Raw genomic sequence first — 25,869 nt, 5'->3', positions numbered from 1 at the left:
ATGTATACATTTGCGATGATATAATAATCCTCTTTACGTAGTCTTCATCCCTTCTTAAAGGTTTCAAATCAGCAGGTTATTTGAAAAGGTAAATTCCTTACCCGTTGGAAGGAACAATTTTCATCCTAAAATTTAATCTTGTTTAATATTTAAGTGGAAATTATCAATGGTTGTGAACAAAGCTACTTATAGAAGAATGCTTTAGATGAAAGACATTCACTTTTTCTCAATATTTGTTAGTTTTATTTTAATTAAATACCCTCGAAAGCAGGGTGCACAGAAAATCATTTTTACAGCTTGCCATTCGGGCAAGCTGAAGCTAGCATTTACTAGCTCAGGCGTCATTTCAACTAGCCCCAAAACCTTTTTGACTAGCAGAATTGACTTCACAGTTCTTCTTATTCGAATTCCTCAAAAAAGGTCACTTGCCCGTCGGGAAGTTAAAAACAGCATTCACTAGCCCGATAGCAAAATCCACAAGCCCCGGGTTATTGGACACTACTTTCTTTGCACACTGCTTGAAAGTCTCTTCGGGGAAACCGCTTACATGCGGAATGCTCCAGTACTTGGTCCTAACTGAACAAGACAATAATTCATATAAAAACTCTATTTTAATCTACTATATGAAGGAAACCTGAAAGTGTGCACTGAACCTCGCATGTGAACCTCCATAAAATAGACATTTTTCCACAAATGACAGTTCTAGCTAAACTATTTAAAATTCCTACCTCTAGAAAAGGAAACTTTCTAATGTAACTTTCTAAGTCTCTGTCCTTTGCCTTGGTGTCTATATTCATTGGATATTGTAATGTAAGCAAGATAGTTAAATGGAATCTTAAATACCTAAAGAAAAAGGTTTCATTTTGTGCATTAGTGACTTTTGCAAATGAGAGCTAGGATGAAGAAAATTTCTGTGGAAAAGCGCAAGCTAAAGGCTATTTTTTCCATGGTAAATTATCAAGGTCCACATTTCCACCACACAGTATAACAGCGACATTTTTAAGATCCTGTGCAGGAATTTGTTGGAATTTCTCTGTTAATACTGCTGCCACGCCCACTGCAGCAGAGGGCTCAATTAACAGTTTCATTCGTTCCCAGACCAGCCTCATTGCTGAGATTATTTCTTCTTCTGTTACAGTTATGACATCAGTCAGATTGTCTCTTATGATTGGCCACGTCAAGTGACCTACACTTGTTCTCAATCCATCAGCTATTGTGTCAGGAGGTCCTGTTGAGGATAAAGTTTTACATGTTTCTTTAACGTTCAAGGTCTAATTGAATTGAAGATATTCTTCACACTGTTTTTCAATATGTTTACTGCGCTTTTCACAAACATGCGAACTCTAAAGTTCAAAAGCCGCCTTCACAATTGCGTTTTTCGCTGCTGTCAATCATAATTACGATCACAAGCAATGAAACTTGAAACACACAAAACGGATCAAAATCCATTAATCACAAATCAGAAAACACATCCTTTTGAACCTGTTAAAGTATAGTTTTGTTTCCTAAGAGGTCCGTTAAGATGATTGATGGCAGCGAAGAATGCAATCGTCAGTTGACTTTTAAATTTCAGAATTCGCATGTTTTTGAAAAGATCAGTAAAATAGTAGTCATGTGGAGAATTTCCTTAAAGATCAATACCTTTTCCATGATTAAGATTTAACAGTCTGAATATAGGGTAGGGGGAAGAGGTAAGGCATCTTTTTGTTGTTGTTGTTGTTGTTTTAAAATAGAAGACCTTACTTTGGAGGTGACTGCAGGTCAGTGACTGGTGTTTACCATAAACTGCCAGTTATAAGCCCTAAGCTTATACGTATCTTTATAAGGGGTTTTACGAGGGCTTATATCTCAGGGGAACTTAAAACTAGAATAGAACAAGCGCTTTGAAGCAAGTTATAACAGTGCTAATCAAAATACATTGGTTTTTAATTATAAGCTACAAAATCTCAAAATAAACTGAATATATATTTTAACCCTTTAAACCCTAAGATCAAAATTTGAATCCTCATTTGCTGCCCCTATTCATTTGCTACAGAAGTAGTGGGGAGAAGTTGATAAATATCAAGCAAATTCATCTTGTGTGATCATGTCCGTAATTCTCATGACCACTCTGTTTTACAAAGCTTTGATGTTACAAGGAGAAATTTGATGCTGATCACCCTTAGGGCTTAAAGGGTTAATACACTTGGAGGGCGGCTTAAAATCAGATGTATTTTTTGGTTTATGGTACATAGGCCTTGAGTTAGGGGAGCTTAGAAGTTGGGGAGCTTATAACCAGCATTTTTACAGTATAGGTACTGCTTTGCTTTAAACTGACTGAATAGATCACACTTCTGCCTCTTAGAAACTCTAACTTCCTAATAAAATTATTTATTGCAGGTTATTGCTGCTACAGGTGGTTCTAAGCACACACCTGGAAGAGGAATCCTTTTCTTGGCTGCAAATGACTTTGCACAATCATCTGCATTGAGAGGCTCAGCACCATAAATCTTAATGTCAGGCTTCAGTGCTTTGGCAGCAACACATATCCCACTGAGCATTCCACCACCACTAACAGGAACCACGATGGCATCCAAGTTTTGAACCTGCCATGAGAACTTGTGATATCAAATCAGAAGACCATGCACACAGTTGCCTGACAAGAAAAGCTAAATTCTTAGAAATAAGTACCATAACGTACGATTTTCCAATGGATACATGATGTACAACGGGGTTGTAAACAAAGAATTTGGAGTCTTTAGGCACATGCATGTATACATGTATCCACATTTAACAAATCGACAACAATTTTCCATGGTCTGTACTCTTATCAACCATAGAAATGACGTTAACATGTTTAAAACGTCTGTGGAACCATGAGCCATAGGCGAGTGGTTTTACTGCAAAGTTTTAAACATTTTGACATCATTTTTTGATAGTATACACCGTGGAAAATTGTTGCCGATTTGTTTTTACCATAACATTTGATAGTTTTTTATGTCCATTTCTGTTGAAGTTTCTCGGAAAATTGCAGGTACTTGGAAGAGAAAGACAAATTGCGCAACCAACACATAATGTCCATGGTCTGTACTCTTTCCAAACATAGCTCTTGACCAATCAGCGCATGAGAAATCTCTCAGTTATTGTGAAAAAAAGATTACTCCTTCAAGTAACCTCTGATGGAAATTCATACAACACAAAAATTAGAATAAGTTCTCAGTTACTGTAACAGCGGACTCCCTATTATTTGCACCACCTGGGGAAAAGCCAATTATTGATTGAAATTATCAGGAGGTTTGAAAATTCAAGGCTAAAATTACAATGTTTGACTGGTGAAGGGAATTTACATTTGGTTCGAATTATCAGGAATTTTTCAAAAACCAAGGGCCTGAGAAATCGAGATTCTACAGATGTAAGAAAGTACCCGTACATAATTTAAAAATTATAAAGAAATGGTGGCAGCTCAGCCACTGCAGTTATAATTTAGCTAAGGCTATAGAAGCTTGATTGAAGGTTCAAACCTGATCTAGTAGTTCCACAGCAATGGTTCCCTGGCCAGCAATGATGTGAGGATGGTCAAATGGTGGAATGAGGAATGAATTAGCTGTCTCCTTTACAATTTTCTCTGCAGTTGATGCCCTATCCTGCGAATATAAAACAAAAGGCTTCAGCTATTTCATTTTACCACAAGAGACTATCTAATAATGGCATATATGTACCTTTAAAAAGTAGATTCACTCCTGACTATGGTTTTGGATTAATTAAGAAGAGACATTTCATGCATGTGAGATATTTCAACTCACATAAGCTACTAGCTTTCTGTTAACCATAATTTGTTTTGTATAGTTGACCAGTCTGCAAGGTGACTTAATTGATCAAATTACTGTTTAATCCATAACCTTTCCCCTCATGCACCTTCCTTAACCCTTCTCCCCACAAAAATTAACACTGGGGCAGTACAGACTACAATCACACATAGTGTCTATAAGTGGAGGGAGAAGAGAAAAAGAAGGAAAAGTGGTGGATTCTCTCAGCTTCAACCCCATTACCAGGAAAAGAACTCGTTATTATAAGCCATACACAGCAATGAACACCTCTTTAAGATAGACATCTCTGAAAAACAGACATTAATAATTGGTCTCCCCTGTGCATGTTCTCCCACCCTTTTTAATTAACTCTAACTAAAACTACAAATAAGAAGCAACACCTCAGCAGAGTTTCCGCAATCAACAATTGTTGCTCCATAGCCCCGAACAGCAGCTTTCTTCACTAGTGGTGCATTTAATGGCATTGCAATGTAAGCCTCAAGTCCCATAGTTTTTGCTGAAAGTGCAAGAGCTTGTGCATGATTGCCACTGCTATGAGTGACAAGAACAGGTTTATGGCCTTCAGGCAGTGAATCCAACAACTGAAGGACAGCATTCATTGCTCCTCTTATCTGGAGTGACAAAAATGTGGCAATGTTTATTTATTATTTATTTATTTGCTGATAAGGTACATACATGTAAATATAACATAAATGGAAAACAATACGACACAAAATCCCCTTCAGGGTTAAGCAAAAGCCAACCCAAAGCCAATCCCACGCCCCCCACCCCCCCCCCCCAAAAAAAAAATATATATATATATAATATTATTAAAAAGAATTTTGATCACTGATCCTAACTGAAGAAACCGATAATACAAATATGAGAGCAAATATGACAAATTTCACTTTCACATGGTGAATGTGTAGAAAAAATTTGAAGCTTCTTTGAAATGTTTGGTGGTGGAGTATAAAAGCCTAACCTTACAGTCCAATTTTTTTAAGTGCTCACCAACTATTTAGCAGCCAGTTACCATATAGTCCTGCAAGTATTGTCAGTAAAAGAAAAAATCACTGTAAACTCCAGAGGTCATAGAATTGCCTATACTCCAGTGGCATAAATACAAGGGCACCCAATGACTATTTTCTGTAAAATATCTGTTTAGAGAAGCAGGTATTGGCTAGAATTTTCTATTACTTGAGGACGGCTAATATTTCCTAGATGACTGTTGCACTCATGTACAATTTTTGAAGCTTTTCTAATAAATTCCCTACGATTTTCTGAAGTTTAATTTTCACATTTCACTTCCCAAGTTTGGCTATTTTTTTTGTAGAGAAAAGGAAAAATAAAACTTTCACACTGAAAAATGCTATGGAGAGAGAAATCAGAAAATGTCCCACTTTTGTAATACGTTAAATTGCATCTAAAATTTTTGGAAAAATAGTACCGAAGCCCTTGTAATTTTGAAAAGACTCAAGTTCCCCTAGGATGACCGAACAGATACAAATTCTATAGCTCCACTAATGCATTACTAGACATCTAAAAATACTCTGGATAGCCTAAAAAGTGTTATTAATGTATTTAGGGGGAAACCGTCGTTGGGGCCGGATACCCCTCTAATCAGGAATCATTTGGAAAACTAGAACCATAAGCTTTTCTTTTTTCTCTAGGCATCCCAGATTTCTATGATGGTTGGATTTAATCTGTGAATTTTAAATCCCCAATCCTCCAGGATTTTCCAAACATCCTGAAATGATTCAATAATTTATTTTCCACTCTCTTGAGATCTACAGTAATACTGTTCAGCATCACCTCCACCAGACCTGGGGCTTAATAGCTTATCTTAAAATCTCGCCTACCGTGTTGGTTTGGGGGGGGGGGGTGGGGTGTAGGTGAGCAGGGATATTATGTGGAATGCCATTAGACTTGCAGTTCATTTCCAGTACTTCCTGTAGATATGTAACTCACTTCAGAGTCTAACCTTGAAAGCACCAACTTTTTGGAAGAGATCGCATTTGAAATGCAGTGATCTTCCAGCCATACTGTCAAGAGTTGAGCAGGTCATTACAGGTGTTTTGTGTATATACGGTGCAATTCTTTGAGCTGCATCTTGCACATCCTGAATGGTTATTACAGCATCACTGGTTGAAGGTGAAGCCATTCTGCAAAATTCAAAAGATATGAATCATTCCAGAGTACAAAAATATTGCAAAGTTTGTATCTACTTTTTAAGGCTCAATCAAATCCAACTTCACAATTAAAGCTGTGGACTAGCCCTCGATTCCTGCAAACTTCTATAAGGCATCGAGGGTTACAAGAAATCGCTTGCTACCTGCCTAAATCTTGAACACATGAGTACGCCCTTCGAACTCTGGTTAGATTTCTAAGGACGATTACCGTCAGTACCATTCATACATTCGAATAACTCTCCTCGAGCTAAAGTCGTGGTAACGATTCACCTTCCATTCTGCTATACGAAGTAACAGTTGAAAGATTGAAAATCCACTGAAAAGAAATACCGTGGGCTTTTTATCACAGTCGAAATTTTTGACCGCGCGACTGGGCTGCGGGACTGGGTTCTTTTTCACTATATGTTCGGTATTAAAGTTCGTTTGTAGTCTTTAAATATAATGATTCGTACCTTTTTGGGGGTGAGAGAAGATCGAGGGTAGGTTGAGGCGCGCGGGGACTCATGGAGACCCCATGGAAGGGACGAAGAACAATAAAAAAATTTTCCTTCGTCCCTTTCCATCAGTCCTCGCGCGCCTAAACCTAGTAACAACCTTCTCTCACCCCCAAAACACATAAATAGCAAGTGGGTACGAGTCTGGTCTTTACAGCGGGGATTCGGGATTTTGACAAAAAAAATGTTGGCGGGGGGGAGGTGGGATTCGGGACTGAAAGTATACACGGCATGTGGGATGCCGAAAATAACCGTAGGGGTTACTGCCTTGCGTGTCTCCCTCGGGCGCGCCCGTTCTCTCCTTCACCCACTACTTCCAAGCGCCTGCTACGCAGGCTACTAGAATGCGAGCACTCTCTCTTTTGCTCGAAAATCTGTGAGCGGATGCACGGCTTTTAGCGTTTACGATGTCGTTCGGGTCGCTTGTTATTCGAGTAGTTACCGGTAGTTTGTTTTATATAACTCGGGGTAGAACCATTGCCTTCTGTCAAAGAAGGTTTATTCCCTGGATATCGTAGATCAAGAGTACGAGTGGTTTGCTGACTCAAGGTAGAGTTTAGGTTATTGGGTTCCAGGGAGCTTTCTCAGACGCCAGATCGATTTTTGTTACAGTGCTCCAAGGATCGATCCTCAGACCTCTTTTATTTGTGCTTCATGTGAACGATTTACCCACCGTTACTCGCAATTTTAATACGCTTTTGTATGCTGATGGCACTGTCTTAGTCTATTGTACAACACCCACACATTTACTAGAACATTTGAAGTACAGTAATTTAAATTTTAATTTAAATTTTAAATGAACCTGCTTTCACCCAAGTTAGCAAAAACAAGTTCTTGCATAAATGGTAATTTTTAGGACAGAATTTAGGCTATTTAAGTTCTTAGGTTCTTATTTTCTGAAGAAAAAATTAAGGTAGTTAATAGTATTTAGTGGTATGCAGCTTACTCCTTATATAACATCTGTATACCATTACATTGCAGTTAGTGCAGGGGTGATAAAACACCTATGCCTCCAAAGAGGATCCTGAATGTTCACTTATCGTTTCCCCAGGTATACAGAATCTTTAAAAGAAAAAAATGAGAACCTGATTCCAATTTTAGGTTAAATAGGTTCTTTTATAGTAGAGGATCGAGGGCTAACTGCCAAATTTTAGCCTTACAGGTTCTTAAAAACCAAGTTCTTCCAGTCTTCGCGAGTTTTTTTCTGTGTGCCTGAGAAAAACACGACTTAGTTAAAAGGTAAACCAGACGTTCTTCCACGCGAAACGTCCCAAGCGGCGAAGAGCGAGGAGAAACGGATGTTTTCGCAGGCTACTGGCTAGGATCGCATAAAACAAACAAATAATAACGACCTTCATTCAAGAAACTTGTCATAGAACTAGGAACGATAGCTTAGCTGTGAAAAAAAATTGTGTTCCCTGAATTCGTATATTTATAGCTGAAAATATGTTGTCTCCAAACTCATGCTTTCCTTTAAAACATTATCGATAAGATCAAATATTAAAACTGAGTATTAAAGATTATTTCATAAAATCGAGAGCTTTAGTGTTCTTTAAAAATAATGACAGCTAATATAAACCACTTTCTCTTGTGGATAGTTGAAAGCTGTTATTTTTTCCAGGGCAGATTGTCCAAATCTACATTTCCACCACACAGAATAATCCCAACATTCTTCAGATCTTGCGCAGGAAGAGCTTGAAATTTTTCCGATAATACCGCTGTCACGCCTACAGCAGCAGACGACTCAATCATTAGTTTCATTCGTTCCCAGACCAGCCTCCATGCAGAAATTATTTCTTCCTCTGTTACGGTTATGACGTCAGTCACGTTGTCTCGTATGATTGGCCAGGTCGTTTTAGCAATGCAGGTATCTAGGCCATCAGCAATAGTGTTAGAAGTAGCTGAGAAGAAGTCAGAAACAATGTTTTAGTCTCCGTCCACAATAATGCACCATTTTCCACCATTGACACCTTGCTATGTTCACGTGTTAGCAATGTAACATCAGTGAAGAATGATCATCGCAGTAAATTTTCCAATTCAAGCAATTGGAAAGAAGAAGCCTGAAAAAAATCAGGGCTTCAACGGGATTCGAAGCCGTGACCTCCGCGCTACCGGTGCGTTGCTCTACCAACTGAGCTATGAAGCCACACATTGGGAGCGAGGTCAATTTATTGAGTTCATATCTCCCGTGAGGAGTGAAATGATGTGAAGTATATATGAAATAATTCATTTTGAACTGCGGTTGTAGATGAAAGTGAAGAATGATCATCGCAGTAAATTTTCCAATTTAAGCAATTGGAAAGAAGAAGCCTGAAAAATGAATTATTTCATATATACTTCACATCATTTCACTCCTTACGGGAGATATGAACTCAATAAATTGACCTCGCTCCCAATGTGTGGCTTTATAGCTCAGTTGGTAGAGCAACGCACCGGTAACGCGGAGGTCACGGGTTCGAATCCCGTTGAAGCCCTGATTTTTTTTCAGGCTTCTTCTTTCCAATTGCTTAAATTGGAAAATTTACTGCGATGATCATTCTTCACTTTCATCTACAACCGCAGTTCAAAATGAATTATTTCATATATACTTCACATCAATGTAACATCATGACAATGTTCGATGTTCAAACTGAATAGTCTGAATAGTTGATTGTCACCGCATGCATTTTGTAATTGAAACGATGATTAAACAGATTTCAAAAGAGAAATGTCCTTAGATAGTGATTGTGATTTCCCATAGACTTCTTCAACTTCATATTTTTTTATTAACCTGACATACTTTTAACTACTTGCACATAAATTGAACTCAATCATTTTCCACTGCATAATGAACATTTGTTCATGTAGGTACATTTTCAACTTACTTGTAAGAGGAATCCTCTCTTTTGCAACAAACGACCTTGCACAGTCATCTGCATTTAAAGGCTCAGCAGCATAGATCTTGATGTCAGACTTTATTGCTTTGGCTGCAATACAAATCCCACTGATCATTCCACCACCGCCGACAGGAACCACAATTGCATCTAAGTCTGGGACCTGTGGACAATGCAAATACGGAAGCCCCCTGACAAATATGATTATTTCGCCGTTTCTGGATTAGCTCAAATCCATAGCTAATTACTCAAAAAATGGTGCTTATTACAATATTTGGAAGATGCGAGCAATATGCCACTGATTCGATGATATATTTGCTTGGAAAGGAAGATGAACGATGGTATATTTGCTTCGGAATTGTGTTCACGGCTATTCGAAGACGAAGTAGCTGAATTTCTGATTAACACTGCCGGAAGAATAAATGCATGCAAGAATAAGTAAAAAACATATTGCTAGATGGATGTTATCTACTTTTTGAGGAGCATCCGCAATGAAGAAAAATCATCTGTTGAAACCTCGATCTGCATAATTCTACCCATCATACTTATTGTTAAAGCGCCCAGCCTCTCCCTTAAAGATAAATAGAAGACTACTCAAGTTAAGAAGGGTTTTGTAGATTTCTTTTTACTGGCTTTGAGTTTCCAAGTTTATCGTTAATTGCTTTTATCACAAGTATATAATCGGGGGCGTCACGTTTAGCCTTGGCTTATTCTATACATTAGACTGATATTTAAAAAAGCTAGCTACCTGCTCCAGAAATTCAACAGCAATTGAACCCTGGCCTGCTATAATGTGAGGGTGATCAGATGAGGGAATAAGATATGCATTTGGGCCATGGTCTGCGATGAGTTTCTTGGTAGCTGCACACCTGGCCTGATATAAGGGAGACAAATCATTACTTGACAAACTGAATAATAACATCAACTGATCCGTGACTATAACTATAATCACCACTCTCGGGGTGATAGCTACATACGATGACTCAATCCTCGACCAATCAGAGCACACAAACCTTTATAATCACTTGAGTAATTATAATTTAGCTTGATATTAGCTGATATTGCTATCAATGCATATTATATAAGGAAGTATTCTGTAACTTAGTCAAAGTTCAGTAGATTTGTGAATCTCTTTGTAAATCCCTAACGATAACAGTTAATTATTAACAGCTAGAATATAAACATAGCTCCGTCTGGGTTAAATTTACACTTTACATTTCAAATACCTCATAGGTATTAATGAAACAATCAATAATAGTTGCTCCATATCCTCTGATAGCAGCTTTCTTCATCTTTGGTGCCCCTGACGGCATGACAATGTAAGCATCAAGTCCCATTTTCTTTGCAGTTAGTGCAAGAGCTTGACCATGATTTCCACTGCTTGCAGTGACAAGAGTAGGTTTCTGATTCCCTGGCAGAGAATTCAATAACTGAAGAACAGCATTTGTTGCTCCTCTGATCTAAACAAACAAATAAATATAATAATTTCTAATTAATTCTGTAAATAATAAAAATAATTGTTAAAATAGCCTTTTGTAAAATAATTTATCATTTTCTTACAGAGAATCAATATGGAGTAGAACTTCTTATAAATTCAAAGTAATATGATTGTAATAATAATAATACACTTTGTTTAAAGAGGGGAGCACTGAAATAGTTAGAATAACTAATAGAATTAACATAATAGTCTTAATATATAAGACGTTTGACAAGAATTTATTCTGAGAAAACAAGTTTACCACTGTCTTTACGACAAACGGACGCAGTGAAATCTTTCAAACATATGCAACTTTTGAGTTAACAGCAGACTCTTGATCATTTCATTATTTAATTGGTTTGATAATTTTAGATTAGATTATATAATTATATCTTTTATTTCTATATAGTTTAGTATCATCTATTTAGATTATGTAGCTATATCTGGCATTTTATATGGTTAAGTATTATCCATTTATTTATTTATTTATTTTTAGTATTTTCGAGTTTGTTGGTCTTTATCTTGCCTCTTATATATCTCATTAAAACCTTCTAGGTTTGCTAAATTGTTGTTCTTCAAGCAATGTCTTCTACAGGAAAAAAGAAATTTAACTCGAATTATTGTTTTCATCCTCTGGATTTGTATTTCAACGAGATTAGACATCAGACATATTTTACTTCACTCAGAGAAATGCGAGTTTATGTGGATATTTCATTAATCACTTGATCATCATCGGCTGCTAGAAAGTACATTAGTGATGGTCACAGAGTGATCATGTGGGTAAACTGCAACATAATACATCTCTATGGTACTGTCAACTCTGATCCTTATCGCTGTTCAGTGATGGCTGTCGCAACATGACCGAATTTCATCTTTTTGAAATCTTTTTTTAATAACTCATATGCATAAAAATGTTATTTTCAGGTTAATACTAGAGTGTTAATACCAATTGCTGAATACACTTGCATTATCCTCTAGAAATATGCCAAGAATGTGATGCAAATTGAAAACACGTGTTAGAGGATCCATTTCTGATGTAGACTACGAGTAGTCCCCCATTTTTCCTCAGGGATACTAGAGCGAGCGAAACGCGAGCGCGCGTGAGAATCACTCCACGCGAGCAAAGGCGACACCCGGCGGGGGGAGAGTAAACCTTTTCTCTCTCCCCGCCGCATGAAACTTATGCGGGCATAATGTATCTAACCCTAAAACCAGCTCTTTTTGGCACTCAACACAATTCTTCACTTACCACACTACCCTTCCTTCTCCTTCACAATTCAGCTATTTCGTTCCTCCTCAAATTTTATAATTTTCTCTTTTATATGTTACATAGCGAACTGCGTTGTTGCAGTTAATTTCCACCTTAGCAAATGCCACAACTTTTTTTACCGGTAATTTAAAAAAAATTAGAAGATATAAAATAAAAAGTGAAATTTATAGCAGATCGTCGTTTTTCTTGATTGTATAGCGTATTGTTAAATTGTTGTTATCACTCGCGATCGTTAGCTATCATTATTTTGTAATATGATAGTAATTAAAAACCCGGAATAGCGAACTACTCCCATGGACCCGAATCGAGTCCAATTTATCAAGCCGTAGTGCAGCCATAAAAAATTTCTACACCGAGGTCAATTGACTATTTTCCAATTGCCCATAATACACTCTGTTTGCCCCCCAAATTTTGCATAACTTATTGTCTTAAAATGCTCTTGGGAAAATGCAATACTCCCAGGAGCATTTAAAAACAATGGTTTATGCAGAATTTGGGGGCAAACAGAGTGTATTATGAGCAATTGGAAAATAGAGAATGGGCCATTTGCACGATGACGTCTTTTTACTACTAAGACCAGAATTCATTTCGTTTTTCCTGTCCTTTCATATAACAAAAGCCTTAATTTGCACAAGAAAGCAATACCCTGAAGGATTCCGGTCGTAGTAGTAAAATGATGCCATCGTGCAAATGGCCTATTACTGAGCTATGTGGCCTTACTCACATATCCTTCAAAATGTCAGGCTTGGACACCAGTTTATCATGTTTCAAAACGAGATATGAAACCGAGTATTTTAGACTTAGTGAGACATTAACTGAGATTTTATTGGAAGTAGCCTGTAAACAGGACTTAGAAGAAACTAGAAAAGCATTCCCCTGGTCGTTTTCATTCTTTCCACTGATGCTTGAGCTGTTATTAAAATACTGAGTTATTCCTTTAGTATCTGATATCTGTCCCTGGACCACAGGTGCCCGTACAATCTAAGTGTAATTGTTTATTGTAATTTGTTTACCCACGAAACACGTAGGCGTTCTTACGAACTCGTTTAAACGTGTCTGTGAGGGGCAGATCGAATTGAAATTTGGAAGTGTTGGCCGGTTCTTGCCGGCAGAGGGGAAAACTGGAGTATCTGAAAAAAAAAACCTCTCGGAGCAAGGGAGAGAACCAATATAAGGTATCGACTCCAGGATTGGAATGCGGGCCACATTGATTGGACTGTTGGAGGTGAGTGCTCTCACCAATGCGACAGCCTTGCTCCCTAAAACTTACCTTGAAGGAACCAGTTTTTTGGAAGAGTTCGCATTTGAAATGAAGCGTCCTTCCAGCCATGCTGTCAAGAGTTGAACAGGTCATTACGGGCGTCCTTTTTATGTACTGTGCGATTCTATGGGTTGCATCTAGCACTTTATCCAAGTCCACCACAATATCACTGGACGCCATCCTTTAATTTGAGTTGGGCATTCAAAATTTATTCGAATTTTTGAACGCTCTTGTGCGCCATCGATATCAATTAATCCTTGATTCAAGTATACAAAGGGGTGATTCGCTTGTTTGATGTACCGAAACAGAGCTTGGAATTTTGCGCTCTGTGAAAGCCAGGGTTAAACGCCAAGGATCGCAGAGGTGCGCATTAACAAGATCATCCGCTACATAGAGATATACATGTATACGATATCATTTGCCTTCATTTGCATTCATCCATTTTCATTGTTAAGCAAGAAAAATTTGAAGAGATGAAAAATCTTCGTAGTGCGCATGTTTTGACTAAAAATTGTTATTACAAGATTCTTCAGCTTGAAAAGTATTAATACGTGAAGGAAAATATCGTTAAAACAATTTGACTCATTTTACTTGCTGTTGCACTCCTTGGTATCGATACCGACCAAATGACATCCTCGTGAAATGAGACTGACTTGCTACCAATTCAGTGTCTTTCTTTCTGTCACATCAGCCAGTTGTGCTGTTTGCTACGCTACCGATGCATATTTGAAGTGAGTCGTTTTAAGCGTTCTTGCCGACTATCTTAGTAACTTATTTCACTACCCATAGTTTAGCTTTTAAGTCTATTCGATGATGGATAGAAAGTTTTTCCTGACATGAATTCGGAACAAGGAATATGTCCCATTTTGGTGCATCTCTGCGGTAAAACCTCTCTTGCTAATTAAGTATTTTCATTTGAATTAGTGTTTTCAGAAGAAAAAAACCTATTGTTATAAATTCTGCTCTCTGAGTTTTCCCATTACCTCCGTAGTTAATTTATGGAAAAGTTTTAGCCAATCATTCTTCGATAAAAGGCTTCATACCTCTTTGACGAAATCGGAAACATGCCAGGATTTTCAAATAAATTGTACTACTTTCCTTTCAGTTCTGTTTTTTATGAAAAGTTTTTATACGAGCAGATACCTTCGCTTAGAGTTGTTATATTGCTCCTCTTGTTTTGTGTTGGCTAGATGACAGATTAACGTAACAACCAGTTTGACAACGAGCATATGTCGAAGGTTTCATGAAAATCATTTTTTTAACCAATAAATGAAGACTTATGACAGCATTCATTCACCTTCATCCCCCTTCATCTACCCAATTAGCTTTCATTCACCTATATCCGCCTAATCTACACCCACTAACCTTCATTCATCTCCGTTCGCCTTCATATATATTCAACAACCATCATTTACCTCCATCCACCCTCATCTACCCTGATTAACCTTCATTTACCGTCATCCAGCTTTATATACCCCCTTAGCCCTCATTTAACTTCATTCACCTACATCTAACCCCATGAGTCTTCATTAAATACTGTTCAATACCTTCATCTACCCCAGTAACATTCATTCACCTTCATCCGCCTTCGATACCCGCATTAGCTTGACCAACCTTTCATTCAACTTCCGCAGTAGATATCTACATCATCCACCCACATCCGCTTTCATCTACCTTTTGCTTTTATCTACCTTCACTAACCTTCATCCACCTTCACCTGATCCCTTTTAGCTTTCATTTACCTTTATCCACCTTCATCTAACGTTGTTAGCCGTCATTTAACTTCATTTACCTCATCTACCCCCATTAGCCTTTATTTATCTACATTCATCTTCATCTACCCCCACCAACCTTAAGTTGCCTTCATTCACCTTCATTCTCCCCCATTAGCCTTCATTTAAGTTCATCGATGCCTTCGTCTTCCCCATTAGTTTTCATTTACCTTCATCCGCCTCGATCAAATTGCTCCTGTTTAAGACATTTTAAGACAAGGATCTTGGTTGCTGGTTTGACAGAAGCCTGCGAGCAGGTTCTCTTGTGCGAGTTCGTGGACGCTAGTGTCAACAAGGTTTACAATTACATTATGCGGCCTCTCATAGCTATGTGGTTGCGCAGACGATCGTCCAAACGTCGGAAGAACGAAAGTTTGGTTGCCGAGCTTTTGATTTGTTATAATATTGTGTTTAAGATACACAGATACAGACACATTTCATCACCGATAATAAACAAAAACCTCCGCAATTTCCCCTTTGTTATATTTATCAGGTTGATTCTCGTGTAACTCCGTTTAAATATTCCTACATTTTTATCGTTAACTCATTCCCTTTTTTTATTTACCTTATATACCACCTTCCTTCGTACTATGCTATGTTCAAGTGATAACAATGTGAAAATCACAACAATGTTTCAGTTTTCAATAATGTCTATCGTTGCATTCCGAACTCGCAAAAGTGAGCCAGTTTGACAGCAAACTTTATGGCTACTCATATCAACAAGGTTTGTGGGATACAAAGCATTATGCGGCCTCACAACGAAGATTGAATTTGGCGACAAAGAAAACAAAGTGGATTACTATGATTACTCTAACCTAATGATAACAGAACTTTAAAAGCGAATTGCAGGGGCGGACGGAGGATTTTGTGATAGAGGGGGCCTAGAGATATAGTATACAGTTGCAATGTGGTCGAGGTAGCGCCCATCAGGACTGGGAACGACGCACTTTTCTAGGGAGGTTCGGGTGCATGCTCCTCCGGGAAAATTTTTGAGATTGAAGTTCTCTAAGTTGCAATCTAGTACATTCTGGACGCTTAAATTTAGCAAATGTCTGGATTCCATATTGAACATATAATGCTGAAATATTAAATAAACCACAAAAGGGGGGCCGGGTCGCCCTAGGCCCACCCCTAAATCCGCCCTTGAATATTGTACCACACAAATTCAAGAATAGTTCACCATTTGTAGAAAGAATAGGTCACTAGTTGTGGGGCGGAGAAGGCCATGTGGTTTGACACATAAATAGACTGGAAAATTACAAATTAAAAAGCAGAAAAATTGAGATCAGAAGCCGGATCATTGACACAGAACTGACTCTGTAGAAAAATATACCGAACAGCAAACTGATCCGATCCTTAAGACTTCTAACTGTAGACTGTTCACAGTCCCCTATTTTTCCGTGAGATCGTCAAGATATAGCGCGTCTTACCATTAATGGCGGCTATCTTGATTTTCAAATGTATCTAGGGGGCGGGCGTCGGGCATTATAGCTCTAGTTTTGACAATCACGCAAGATGGCAGCCCGCAACGCAAAGCGCTCGATCTCGACGATCTTACGGTAAAACAGGGGACTGTGAACAGTCTATTCTAACTGAAATACTGCACTGCACTTCTTCTCTTTTCCGAAAGAATTAGTTTGATATCATATTATTTATGTCGGTCGGGAAAATTAAGTAAGCCATCTTGAAAACTTACAGTAATTATATGAGGAAATATCCAACTCAGTTAAAAGGTAACTGGCTAGTGTTAGACATGTCAAGTTTATTTTCTGTTTGAGATAACACAAATAAAAAAACAACAACGACTCTCATTATAGAAATTTGCCAAAAAAACTAGGAACGATATAATAGTTCATCTGTCAATAATAATAGTAATAATAACTTATGTGTTTTCTGAAACCGTGTATATACCGCGAAAAAATATACTCTCTTGTGAAGATCTAAAACTTTCATAAAATCAAGACTTTTTGTGTTCTCTAAACAGTTCGACATCTAACTCACTTTCTTTCAAGTGGATAAATGAAAGCTGCTATTTTTTCCAGGGCAGATTTTCCAAATCTACATTTCCACCACACAGAATAATCCCAACATTCTTCAGATCTTCGGAAGTAAGGGCTTGAAATTTCTCTGATAATACCGCTGCCACGCCTACAGCAGCAGACGACTCAATCATCAGTTTCATTCGTTCCCAGACCAGCCTCCATGCAGAGATTATTTCTTCCTCCGTTACGGTTATGACGTCAGTCACGTTGTCTCGTATGATAGGCCAAGTTTTTTTGCCCAAGCCTATTCTAAGGCCATCAGCAATAGTGTTGGGAGAAGCTGAGAGGAACAAGGAAACAGCTGTTTAGACTTCGTCCACAACAATTCGTTTTTCCAATTTGAGAACATGACACATTTTCCGGCGTTTTTCAGGCGAGCGAAGACTAGCGCGAGGGGGGACGTGGAGGGGGAGACAAGCAGGGCGGGGGACGTCCTGTACATATTTCTTTCGTGGTTTACCCCACCGCGCTTATCTCCTTTCCTCTGTCCGCGCCGTGCTGAAAGCACGCCACGCGCTTGCCTTTTCTTCCTTGACAAACGCAAAAAATAACGCCTGTTTTGTATGCTAACGTCCGAGCTTACTGTTCACATGTTAAAAATGTATTGTAAAGAGGGCACGTCTGTTTTCTCTCTCATCCACGACTCTTCACTCTTCTCTTCATACAGGTTACGAAAAAGGGATTACAGCTAACGGATTTCTGGCCTTTGAGAAACTGTCTACACTGTACTACGTCGGATAAATTTTAAACCGTGACTTTATTCTTACGGTTAGGACGACCGTTCATACAAATCCGAGCTCAAACTTTCCGAAAACACTCTTTGAAGTGGATATATTTGAAAACGCAACTTTGTGTTTAGTGTGGACATCACAACAATATTCAAGTGGGGGTTAATTATGTTCATCATTGTAATCATTGTATTCCACAATTTTGAAACCATAAATCGACAGCAGCACCCAAAGAAAGTTGTGTCCGATAGACCGGGGTTAGGGGATTTTACTATCAGGCTAGTCAATTCTTTTCTTAAATTGCCCATTGGGAAAGTTAATTTTGGGGTGGAATTCAAATTATATAAGAACTGTAAGCAATCCTGCTCATCAAAAAGTTTTTGTGGGCTACTTGTGATGACTTTTGGGCTAGTACAAGTTAGCTACATGCAGCTTGTCCGAACGGCAAGCTGTTAACTGACTATCTTTGCCTCCTGGAAAGGTCCTTAGATTGTAATAACTCCCCTCCAATTCTCATACACTTCTTCCCCTCCATATTTTACCAACGTTCACAACTATACATACCGGTAATAATAGCATTCTTTCACAGTTCAGTTGAATGGATTTCAAAAAGCGCTCAACGCTAATTCAGCAGAGGACCAAAGATAAATCCATTGAATGTAGATCAGACTGCAGAAGATATTCTTTCGTTTAATGCAGTAGTTCTGTTTCGTATGGTCAAAAGATTACCACACTCGTCGGGCAATTTATTTGAACCAATGACCCGTACATTTCAAAACTTGCGGTTATAAGCATTTAACACTGTTGCTTTGTACATAAAGGCACATTTTCAACTTACTTGTAAGAGGAATCCTCTCTTTTGCAACAAAGGACCTTGCACAGTCATCTGCATTTAAAGGCTCAGCAGCATAGATCTTGATATCAGGCTTTATCGCTTTGGCTGCGATACAAATCCCACTGAGCATTCCACCACCGCCGACAGGAACCACAATTGCATCCAAGTCTGGGACCTGTAGACAAAATAAAAATACATGTAAGAATGACTAGCAACAGGAAGACTTGATGCTGCATAAGGATTCTTACTTCAGTTTTGGTCTTGACTTTATCACAGTGCATCAACATACATCACTAGTAAGCTACGGAACCACGATGGTAGACTGCGAGCAGTCTCTCTTTTTCTTCAGATTTAGTAAGGGGAGTGCACGCGCGCGCGAGCGGCGAAGTAGCGAGACGAGCGAAACGAGGGCGGTAGCCCGAGAAGAAAGAGAGTGCCTCTCCCATCTCGCGCCATCAGTCACGCGCGTGACCATTTGCGTGTCTCGCGTTTTGCTCGACGGACTACAGGAAAAAGAGAGACTACTCGTAGTCTACCACGATGGTGACAAAATCAATAAATGATGTTGGTCAACGCGGGTACTTAATTTCGCGATTCAGGCGAGAAAGTATTTCGCGGGGTTTTATTTTTGCGATTTTAAATATGAAGAAAGGGCATTAAATTTTGCGAATCAAGCGTTCTCAACTTCATTTTGATGTTTTTAAAAAGTCTAAACCTTTTATTAGATAGACTAGAACAAGCAATGTGTGCAATCTTTGCAAATTAACATTATTTCATAATTGAAGACACAAAATGGAATTTACCAGTGAAACCAGTTCGCAATATATATATCCTGTATATGATGTTGCTATTTAACAATTACTCCTCGAGCCCGAATGGGCTGTGAGTCAATAGCCCATGAGGTCGTAGGCCGAATGGGCTATTGACTCAGAGGCCATGAGGGCGAGAGGAATAATTGTTTCAGTAAAATCCAATTAGTTGGTAAAAAATATTGAGAATAAAAAATTCTAGCTAGGTAAAAGCTAGACTTTTTTGCCGCTAAAAAGCCCGTGCTTTTCGCTACTAGTGGGCTATAACATATAGCCTAGTAGTAGCTCAACCAATCAGAGCGCAGCCTTGATAATAGACCAGTAGTTGGATTTTACTAATACATGTTTACCTCAATTTGAAATTTATATATGGGTATTATTTCTCGAGGATTTATTTTCACAGGTCTTAAATTTCGCGATTTTTTTTACAATCCCTAAAAACGTTAAATTAAGTTCCAATAAGGTATATAGATATATAAAAAAGCTAGCTACCTGCTCCAGAAATTCAACAGCAATTGAACCCTGGCCTGCTATAATGTGAGGGTGATCAGATGAGGGAATAAGATATGCATGTGGGCCATGATCTGCAATGAGTTTCTTGGTAGCTGCATCTCTTGCCTGATATTGATACAAATCATTACTTGAAAAAACACCAACAAATAAACTACAAATCGTTACATTGATTTTTATCACAAATGGGGAACAAAAACATTGCCAGTACACCGTGGACATTTTAAATAACCCATACATGGCCATGCTTTTAATTCTGTGCCTTCAAAATAATCTTCTTCCCTAAATATTGTTATCAGAAAGACTTGAATTTATCAGGACTATAGAATGTGTGGTTCCAGGCTCTTCCTAAGGGGAGAGGGTCTTAAAAGCAAACCTTTGAAACAGACAATAGGAACCTCAACCATGAAATTTTCAGAGGGGTGGGGGTCGGGGCTCAAACAAAAAATTTTCCATGAGAGGAGTATGGATATTATCTAGACAAATACATTAGGGCCATTTATACGAGGGAAAATAACACGCGAACTGTACCATTTATACGAGGATGTCTTATCTAAGACGAGAACAGCTCATATAAATGGTTCGCGTCTTATTTCTGTTCTTGACTCGTTTTCATGTGAATGTTGCCCGTAGCAACGTCAATCCAACGTGGCGCGCCAAAAATTAATGCATGCGTACTATGGGTTTGCGTCTTATGTAAGACGCGAAGGTCATTTATACGAAGTTTTTCTCGTCTTAGCTAAGACGCGTCTTATCTAAGAACAGGTGTTAAGGGCCATTCTAAAATAAGACGCGTCTTAGCTAAGCCGCGTCTTATTTTAGACGAAATGTGCCGCTTATACAAAAAGTTCGCGTCTTATTTAAGATGCGTCCTATGTAAGACGCATCTTATTTTTCCTCATATAAATGGCCCTAATGTTTTACAGTGGAAACTTGATATGACGAAGGGCCAAGGGACTGGCAAAATTAGTTTGCTATAACGAGGTAATTCATTATAACAAGGTTCTATTACTGGGGTAAAGAAAATCATTCGTTATACAGAGGACTCTGTTGTATAGAGGTTCGTTATGTCAAGGTTTCACTGTACCAGTGAATGATAGAGGAACTTTGTGTACTGGAGCAAAATGAATACTGCTTGGTGAAAGATTGTTATTGGCTGTCCAGGGATTAAAAACATGGTTTTGTTCATCAACCAACCAGGGACAACTTTAGCAACCTGACCATTTTCAACTGACACGGAAAGAAAGAACAGTCAGACATTCCCTTATTGACATTGCATTTACACGAAGATTGCAACAGTGACAGAAAGTAAAATTTTGGTATCTTCAAAGTACAGCTGTAGCTGATGTACAGTATATATCAGCCTCTATCATATTACTTCACCATAAATACAATATTTTTATATACCGCTGAACTGAAAGTTCAGTAGATATGTGAATCTGTTTGAAATGATTTAAAGCTTATAATTTCAAGACACAGGATATATGATGATGTATACTGTATGTTACCGGTCAAATTTGATCTCAGATTAAAATTTTTTCACCCAGATTTATTCTCAATTTTCTTTTTCTTCCAGAAGGGTTAAGAGACAAAGGAAATAAAACTAATAATCAATCTAGGTTAAGTCAAAATTAACCTGAAATCAAATTTGCCTGATCTGTAATATATATACAGAGCTCTAGTTTTAGCCTATTGGGTCAAATTTACAGATTATGTCTTAAATACCTCATACGCATTAGGGCCACAATCAATAATAGTTGCTCCATATCCTCTAACAGCATCTTTCTTTACTTGAGGTGCATTGGATGGCATTGCAATGTAAGCATCAAGTCCCATTTTCTTTGCAGTTAGTGCAAGAGCTTGTGCATGATTGCCACTGCTTGCAGTGACAACTATAGGTTTCTGATTCCCTGGCAGTGAACTCATTAACTGAAGAACAGCATTTGTTGCTCCTCTGATCTAAAAAATTAAATGGTAAAATAATGTGATTAATTCTGTAAATACCCAGGCCTGCCAACCCCTTATAAAGGAAAATCTGGAGACTCGTGAAAAGAAATCCAGAGTGAGATTCTATTTTTTCCCGATTTATGGTCATTGTTGTATAAACAAGATGCTGCTTTTGTTGATGATTCTACTGAGAGGTAATCACTAGTATGAAACTTATTCCAGACAAGCCAACTTTTCATGGCCAAAAATGCCAGACAAAAAGTGCAGCCATCAAGGTTCAAAGAGGCACTAACATTCCTTATTAAATTTCCATAGTTTTCATTTCAGAATGATTTTTCTCCAAAAGTTGTGAGATTGTAAGTCTTATTGTGAGGCTGTGAGAAAAGTAAAAAAATTGTGAGACTCATGGCAGAATTGCAAGAGTTAGGAGGTCTGAAATACTGGTTAGGCAGTAATTCACCATTTTTACAAAGACCATTTTTTATGCACCTTGTTTATCCCCCACCACCACCCCCCCCCCCAAAAAAAAAGTTTTTCAGAACAACTATCTTCAATTTCTCTTGGGACGACTGTAGTACCCAGGAGAGATTCGAAACAATGGTTATGCAAAATTTTGGGGGTAAAGAACGGGCATAATGATGGTACTAATCAAGCAAGGTCCATGATTTACGAACAAGAAATAAACAGGTTTGTTGACAATGGACAGAGGATCGATATGTTATGGCAGAACTTGTTATCACCACAAAGTAAAAGATGATGTTAACAGTAAAAGAACTTTGACAAGATTAAAAAGAGAAGTTCTCATTAAAACTTGCAGATTTCAGATTCATGTCTGTATGTGTATAATTTTGTGTGGGAATGAGCAGTCAATTCACACGTGAAATAAGATCCAAGTAAGTAATACAATTTTTGTCTGCCCAGTTTTCTTAAATTAATATTATATAAGTCTTTGTAGCCATGTTACCTGTTCAAAGATTTTCCAATCTGGCCAATGCAATACCAAGAGGTCATTGTGAAAAATTCACTGCTGAATTCAGGAATGTAGATTTGAATTTGATACTAACTGCAGCAGCAACATACTGAGCTGGGCTGGCATGACTTCAGTGTGAACAGACAAGCGCAGTAATTTCTTTTCTATTAAGCTATAACTAAAGTTGACTTCAGTTGAACTTCACTTTTTAGATCATTGTTTTCTAGCTTGAGATTGCTTTCAATTTGTAGGTTGTCACTTTCTAGGTAGTTGTTCTCTAGGTCGTCGTTTTCTAGGTTGTCACTTTCTAGGTCGTCATTTTCTAGGTCGTAAAGTGGGGTTCCACCAAAACATATTTTGATCAGCATTGCTATAGCTTGTTTTGATGCGCTTTTTCTATTCCAGTTACCATAAAATTCAGAAAATAAGCCCCAGGGCTTATATTTTTCAAAGGCCCTTTTCGAGGGGCTTATTTTTGGAGGGACTTTTATTCAGAGGGACTTATCTATGGAGGAGAATTTGCGTTTCAAAACCGACTGGGTTAGTCTCATAGTTGGAAGTAAGTTTACCATTTTTGCTTTGTTTTACTTTATATTTGAGGGCAAATTTCCAAGTACAAGCCCCTGGGGGGCTTATATTTGGAGGGGTGATTTAACGGAGGGTTTTTTGCATTACTGGATTGGGGGACTTATATTTGGAGGGGCTTATGCATGGAAGGGCTTATTTTCAGAATTTTACGGTATAAACCCACTCTTTTAAGCCCCTCCATTTATAAGCCCTAGCTCCTGAATACAGTGGATCCCTGTATCAACAGGGGGGCCGTATTACGAGGGTGGGGTCAAATTACATGACTAAAGGGCCACAAAGACAAATACACCATACATTCGTCCACACTTCTTGAACAACTGTTCTCTTTGTTAACAAAAAACCTAGCCTCCCACGCAAGCGTTCTTAGGGGTTCGTCACACGTTCCTGCCCCCGCAAACGGAATGTAGATATTGTGTACAGTAATTGTAAAAATTGCATGACACTTTCCTTTTGTGCATAAAACACTTTTAAAAATTAGCGGCAGTTGTCGTATCTGATATCTGTCTGTGGATCGGGACGTACATTCCATTTTTATTCCGATCCCACCCTATGGATGAGTATCCCTGGCAGACAACTTGTAGAAATCCGTTTTGAAAGGGACCAACAAAAAATGAGGGGGGTGGGAAAGGTTTTTTCACAGGGTTCCGACAAAACCGTGAGGTGGTAGAAATCTGCTCATCCATAGGGTGGGTGGGGGGAGGGGGGGGGTTTGGCAAAAAAATGGAACAGCCCATCAGACAAGCACCCATACAATCAAGAACTAACCTTGAAAGATCCAGTTTTTTGGAAGAGCTCGCATTTGAAATGTAAAGATCTTCCAGCCATGCTGTCAAGAGTTGAACAGGTCATCACAGGCGTTCTATTTATGTACTGTGCGACTCTTTTGGCAGCTTCTTGCACTTCATCCAAGTCCACCTCAATATCACTGGACGCCATCCTTCATGAAATTTGAATTGAGAATTCAAAATCTTGAGGGTTTACCTCAAAGTAAAAACCTGTGGAGTTTCTCTTTGTTTTCTAGCTATTATTTTCCTTGGCCCTATTGTGTTAACTTCTCAGTGGCGACTTTCATGAGTTTCACAGGTTTTTACACCGAGGATGAGCAAAAATTGATTAGAATTTTTGTATGCTATTGTAGGCCATCAATACCAACCTAGCCTTCATTCAGGCATTCAAATGGCGATTCGTTTGTTTACTGTACCTGCACACAGCTTAAAATTTCCTATGAAAGCCAAAGATCCTCGAAACGCCAACCAACTAGAACGCTAACCAACCAGAACAGACAAGAACAGGAAACGACTCTGTGACCCCCTTCCGCAATATCATTTTTATCGTGTCAGCGGTTGCTCGCATGATGTAATTCGAATTGACCCGAGGTCGCCTTCGTGATGGAGGTCTAAAATTACAACGTAGCATTTGCAAAATACCTCTAATCCCGAGAAAGTAACTGAAAACGTGGTCCAGGAGCCCATGCGTGGTCTCTTTGCTCGAGGTCTAGAGAAAATGCTTTAACGACTGGTTTTCTGCCTATTTTAGAGCGCACAAAACACAACGGCAGGACTTTTCCGCAGGTGGCGGGTGGCAGGTGGCAGGTGGCAGGTGGCGGGTGACGGGTGACAGGTGGCGGGTGGCGGGTGGCGGGTGGCAGGTAGCGGGTGGTGGGTAACGGGTGGCGGGTGGCGTGTGACGGGTGACGGGTGGCTAGTGACTGGTGGGAAAGAAATACTACAACTTAAAAACGAAAATAAGAGATCAAAAGTGGCAGACACGTTTTTTTAGAATAACTAAATTTTTGCTAATTTGGTTAACGTTTCCCGACTTTTAGTTTAAAATTTACAAAATGTTCATGTCGAGAAAACAAGGAGATATAATCTTTGCGTCATCTTTCCTATAACGAGACTACAGCAGATAATGACACCAAAGCTGTAAACGTTGATGGGTACCAGTGAAGGAGCTGTCAGCATGTTGGGGATGGACAAATGATAATTTGATGGACATTATATTAAAACTCAGCCCTGTCCTGGATAAAAACATCCATCAATTCATGAAAAGCGCGCTGGTGCTGATTGAAAACTGGTTAACTTTTACTAATGCGAGTGACCGCTGACATGAAAAAAAGATATTGCGGTAGGGGGAGCAATAACATACGGAGTGCTTGCACACTAGCCTGAATTTCATCCGATTACTTCGCGTCGTTATTACCTTATTATAGGAAATTAACGCTCCATGAAATTAAGGTATTGGAAATTAACGCGACGTAAATTAATGCGAATTTAATGGAGGTAGAGTTTCATAATAAAGGAAATTAACGCGATTATG

General features: G+C 38.6%; 3 protein-coding genes and 1 non-coding gene across 5 annotated transcripts; 1 reads left to right on the top strand and 3 right to left on the bottom strand.

Moving 5' to 3' along the window:
- Positions 1–785: 785 nt before the first annotated feature.
- On the bottom strand, positions 786–6,221 carry LOC140952336 (serine racemase-like). Its single transcript, XM_073401756.1, has 6 exons — positions 6,118–6,221; positions 5,767–5,947; positions 4,187–4,417; positions 3,501–3,623; positions 2,414–2,585; positions 786–1,228 (listed from the first exon to the last, which is right to left on the bottom strand). The coding sequence occupies exons 1-6, from the start codon at positions 6,192–6,194 to the stop codon at positions 936–938; spliced, it is 1,077 nt and encodes a 358-aa protein (XP_073257857.1). The 5' UTR covers positions 6,195–6,221; the 3' UTR covers positions 786–935.
- Positions 6,222–7,672: 1,451 nt separating this feature from the next.
- On the bottom strand, positions 7,673–13,640 carry LOC140952505 (serine racemase-like). The gene is made up of 5 exons (XM_073401928.1): positions 13,359–13,640; positions 10,568–10,801; positions 10,090–10,215; positions 9,333–9,504; positions 7,673–8,369 (listed from the first exon to the last, which is right to left on the bottom strand). The coding sequence occupies exons 1-5, from the start codon at positions 13,527–13,529 to the stop codon at positions 8,077–8,079; spliced, it is 996 nt and encodes a 331-aa protein (XP_073258029.1). The 5' UTR covers positions 13,530–13,640; the 3' UTR covers positions 7,673–8,076.
- Trnat-ggu (transfer RNA threonine (anticodon GGU)) lies at positions 8,870–8,942 on the top strand. Its single transcript has one exon. It is a non-coding gene; the product is annotated as a tRNA-Thr (tRNA).
- Positions 13,641–17,132: 3,492 nt separating the features above from the next.
- LOC140951615 (serine racemase-like) lies at positions 17,133–24,867 on the bottom strand. 2 transcript variants are annotated; one of them, XM_073400904.1, is made up of 6 exons: positions 24,752–24,867; positions 24,316–24,487; positions 21,771–22,004; positions 20,028–20,153; positions 18,730–18,901; positions 17,133–17,443 (listed from the first exon to the last, which is right to left on the bottom strand). In XM_073400904.1, exons 2-6 carry the CDS (start codon positions 24,484–24,486, stop codon positions 17,151–17,153), a joined length of 996 nt encoding a protein of 331 aa, XP_073257005.1. In that variant the 5' UTR covers position 24,487; positions 24,752–24,867; the 3' UTR covers positions 17,133–17,150. The 2 variants fall into 2 exon arrangements, with proteins under 2 accessions (XP_073257005.1, XP_073257004.1); XM_073400903.1 differs by having other exon boundaries at positions 24,704–24,824.
- Positions 24,868–25,869: the final 1,002 nt, after the last annotated feature.

This window comes from Porites lutea, chromosome 11, assembly GCF_958299795.1.
Source record: "Porites lutea chromosome 11, jaPorLute2.1, whole genome shotgun sequence".
Classification (NCBI taxonomy): domain Eukaryota; kingdom Metazoa; phylum Cnidaria; class Anthozoa; order Scleractinia; family Poritidae; genus Porites; species Porites lutea.
This window is presented reverse-complemented; position numbering and strand designations above follow the sequence as displayed.

Excerpts from the sequence above, each read along its gene's own strand:
- LOC140952336 (XM_073401756.1), bottom strand. The coding sequence starts at position 6,194 with ATGGTACTGACGGTAATCGTCCTTAGAAATCTAACCAGAGTTCGAAGG. Across the intron at positions 5,948-6,117 it reads TGTGTTCAAGATTTAGGCAG|AATGGCTTCACCTTCAACCA; the intron begins GTAGCAAGCGAT and ends TGAATTTTGCAG. Across the intron at positions 2,586-3,500 it reads CTGTGGAACTACTAGATCAG|GTTCAAAACTTGGATGCCAT; the intron begins GTTTGAACCTTC and ends TTCTCATGGCAG.
- LOC140952505 (XM_073401928.1), bottom strand. The coding sequence starts at position 13,529 with ATGGCGTCCAGTGATATTGTGGTGGACTTGGATAAAGTGCTAGATGCA. Across the intron at positions 10,216-10,567 it reads GTTTCATTAATACCTATGAG|GCCAGGTGTGCAGCTACCAA; the intron begins GTATTTGAAATG and ends CCCTTATATCAG. Across the intron at positions 9,505-10,089 it reads CTGTTGAATTTCTGGAGCAG|GTCCCAGACTTAGATGCAAT; the intron begins GTAGCTAGCTTT and ends CATTGTCCACAG.
- LOC140951615 (XM_073400903.1), bottom strand. Across the intron at positions 22,005-24,315 it reads AAAAAACTGGATCTTTCAAG|ATCAGAGGAGCAACAAATGC; the intron begins GTTAGTTCTTGA and ends TTAATTTTTTAG. Across the intron at positions 20,154-21,770 it reads GTGGCCCTAATGCGTATGAG|GCAAGAGATGCAGCTACCAA; the intron begins GTATTTAAGACA and ends TATCAATATCAG.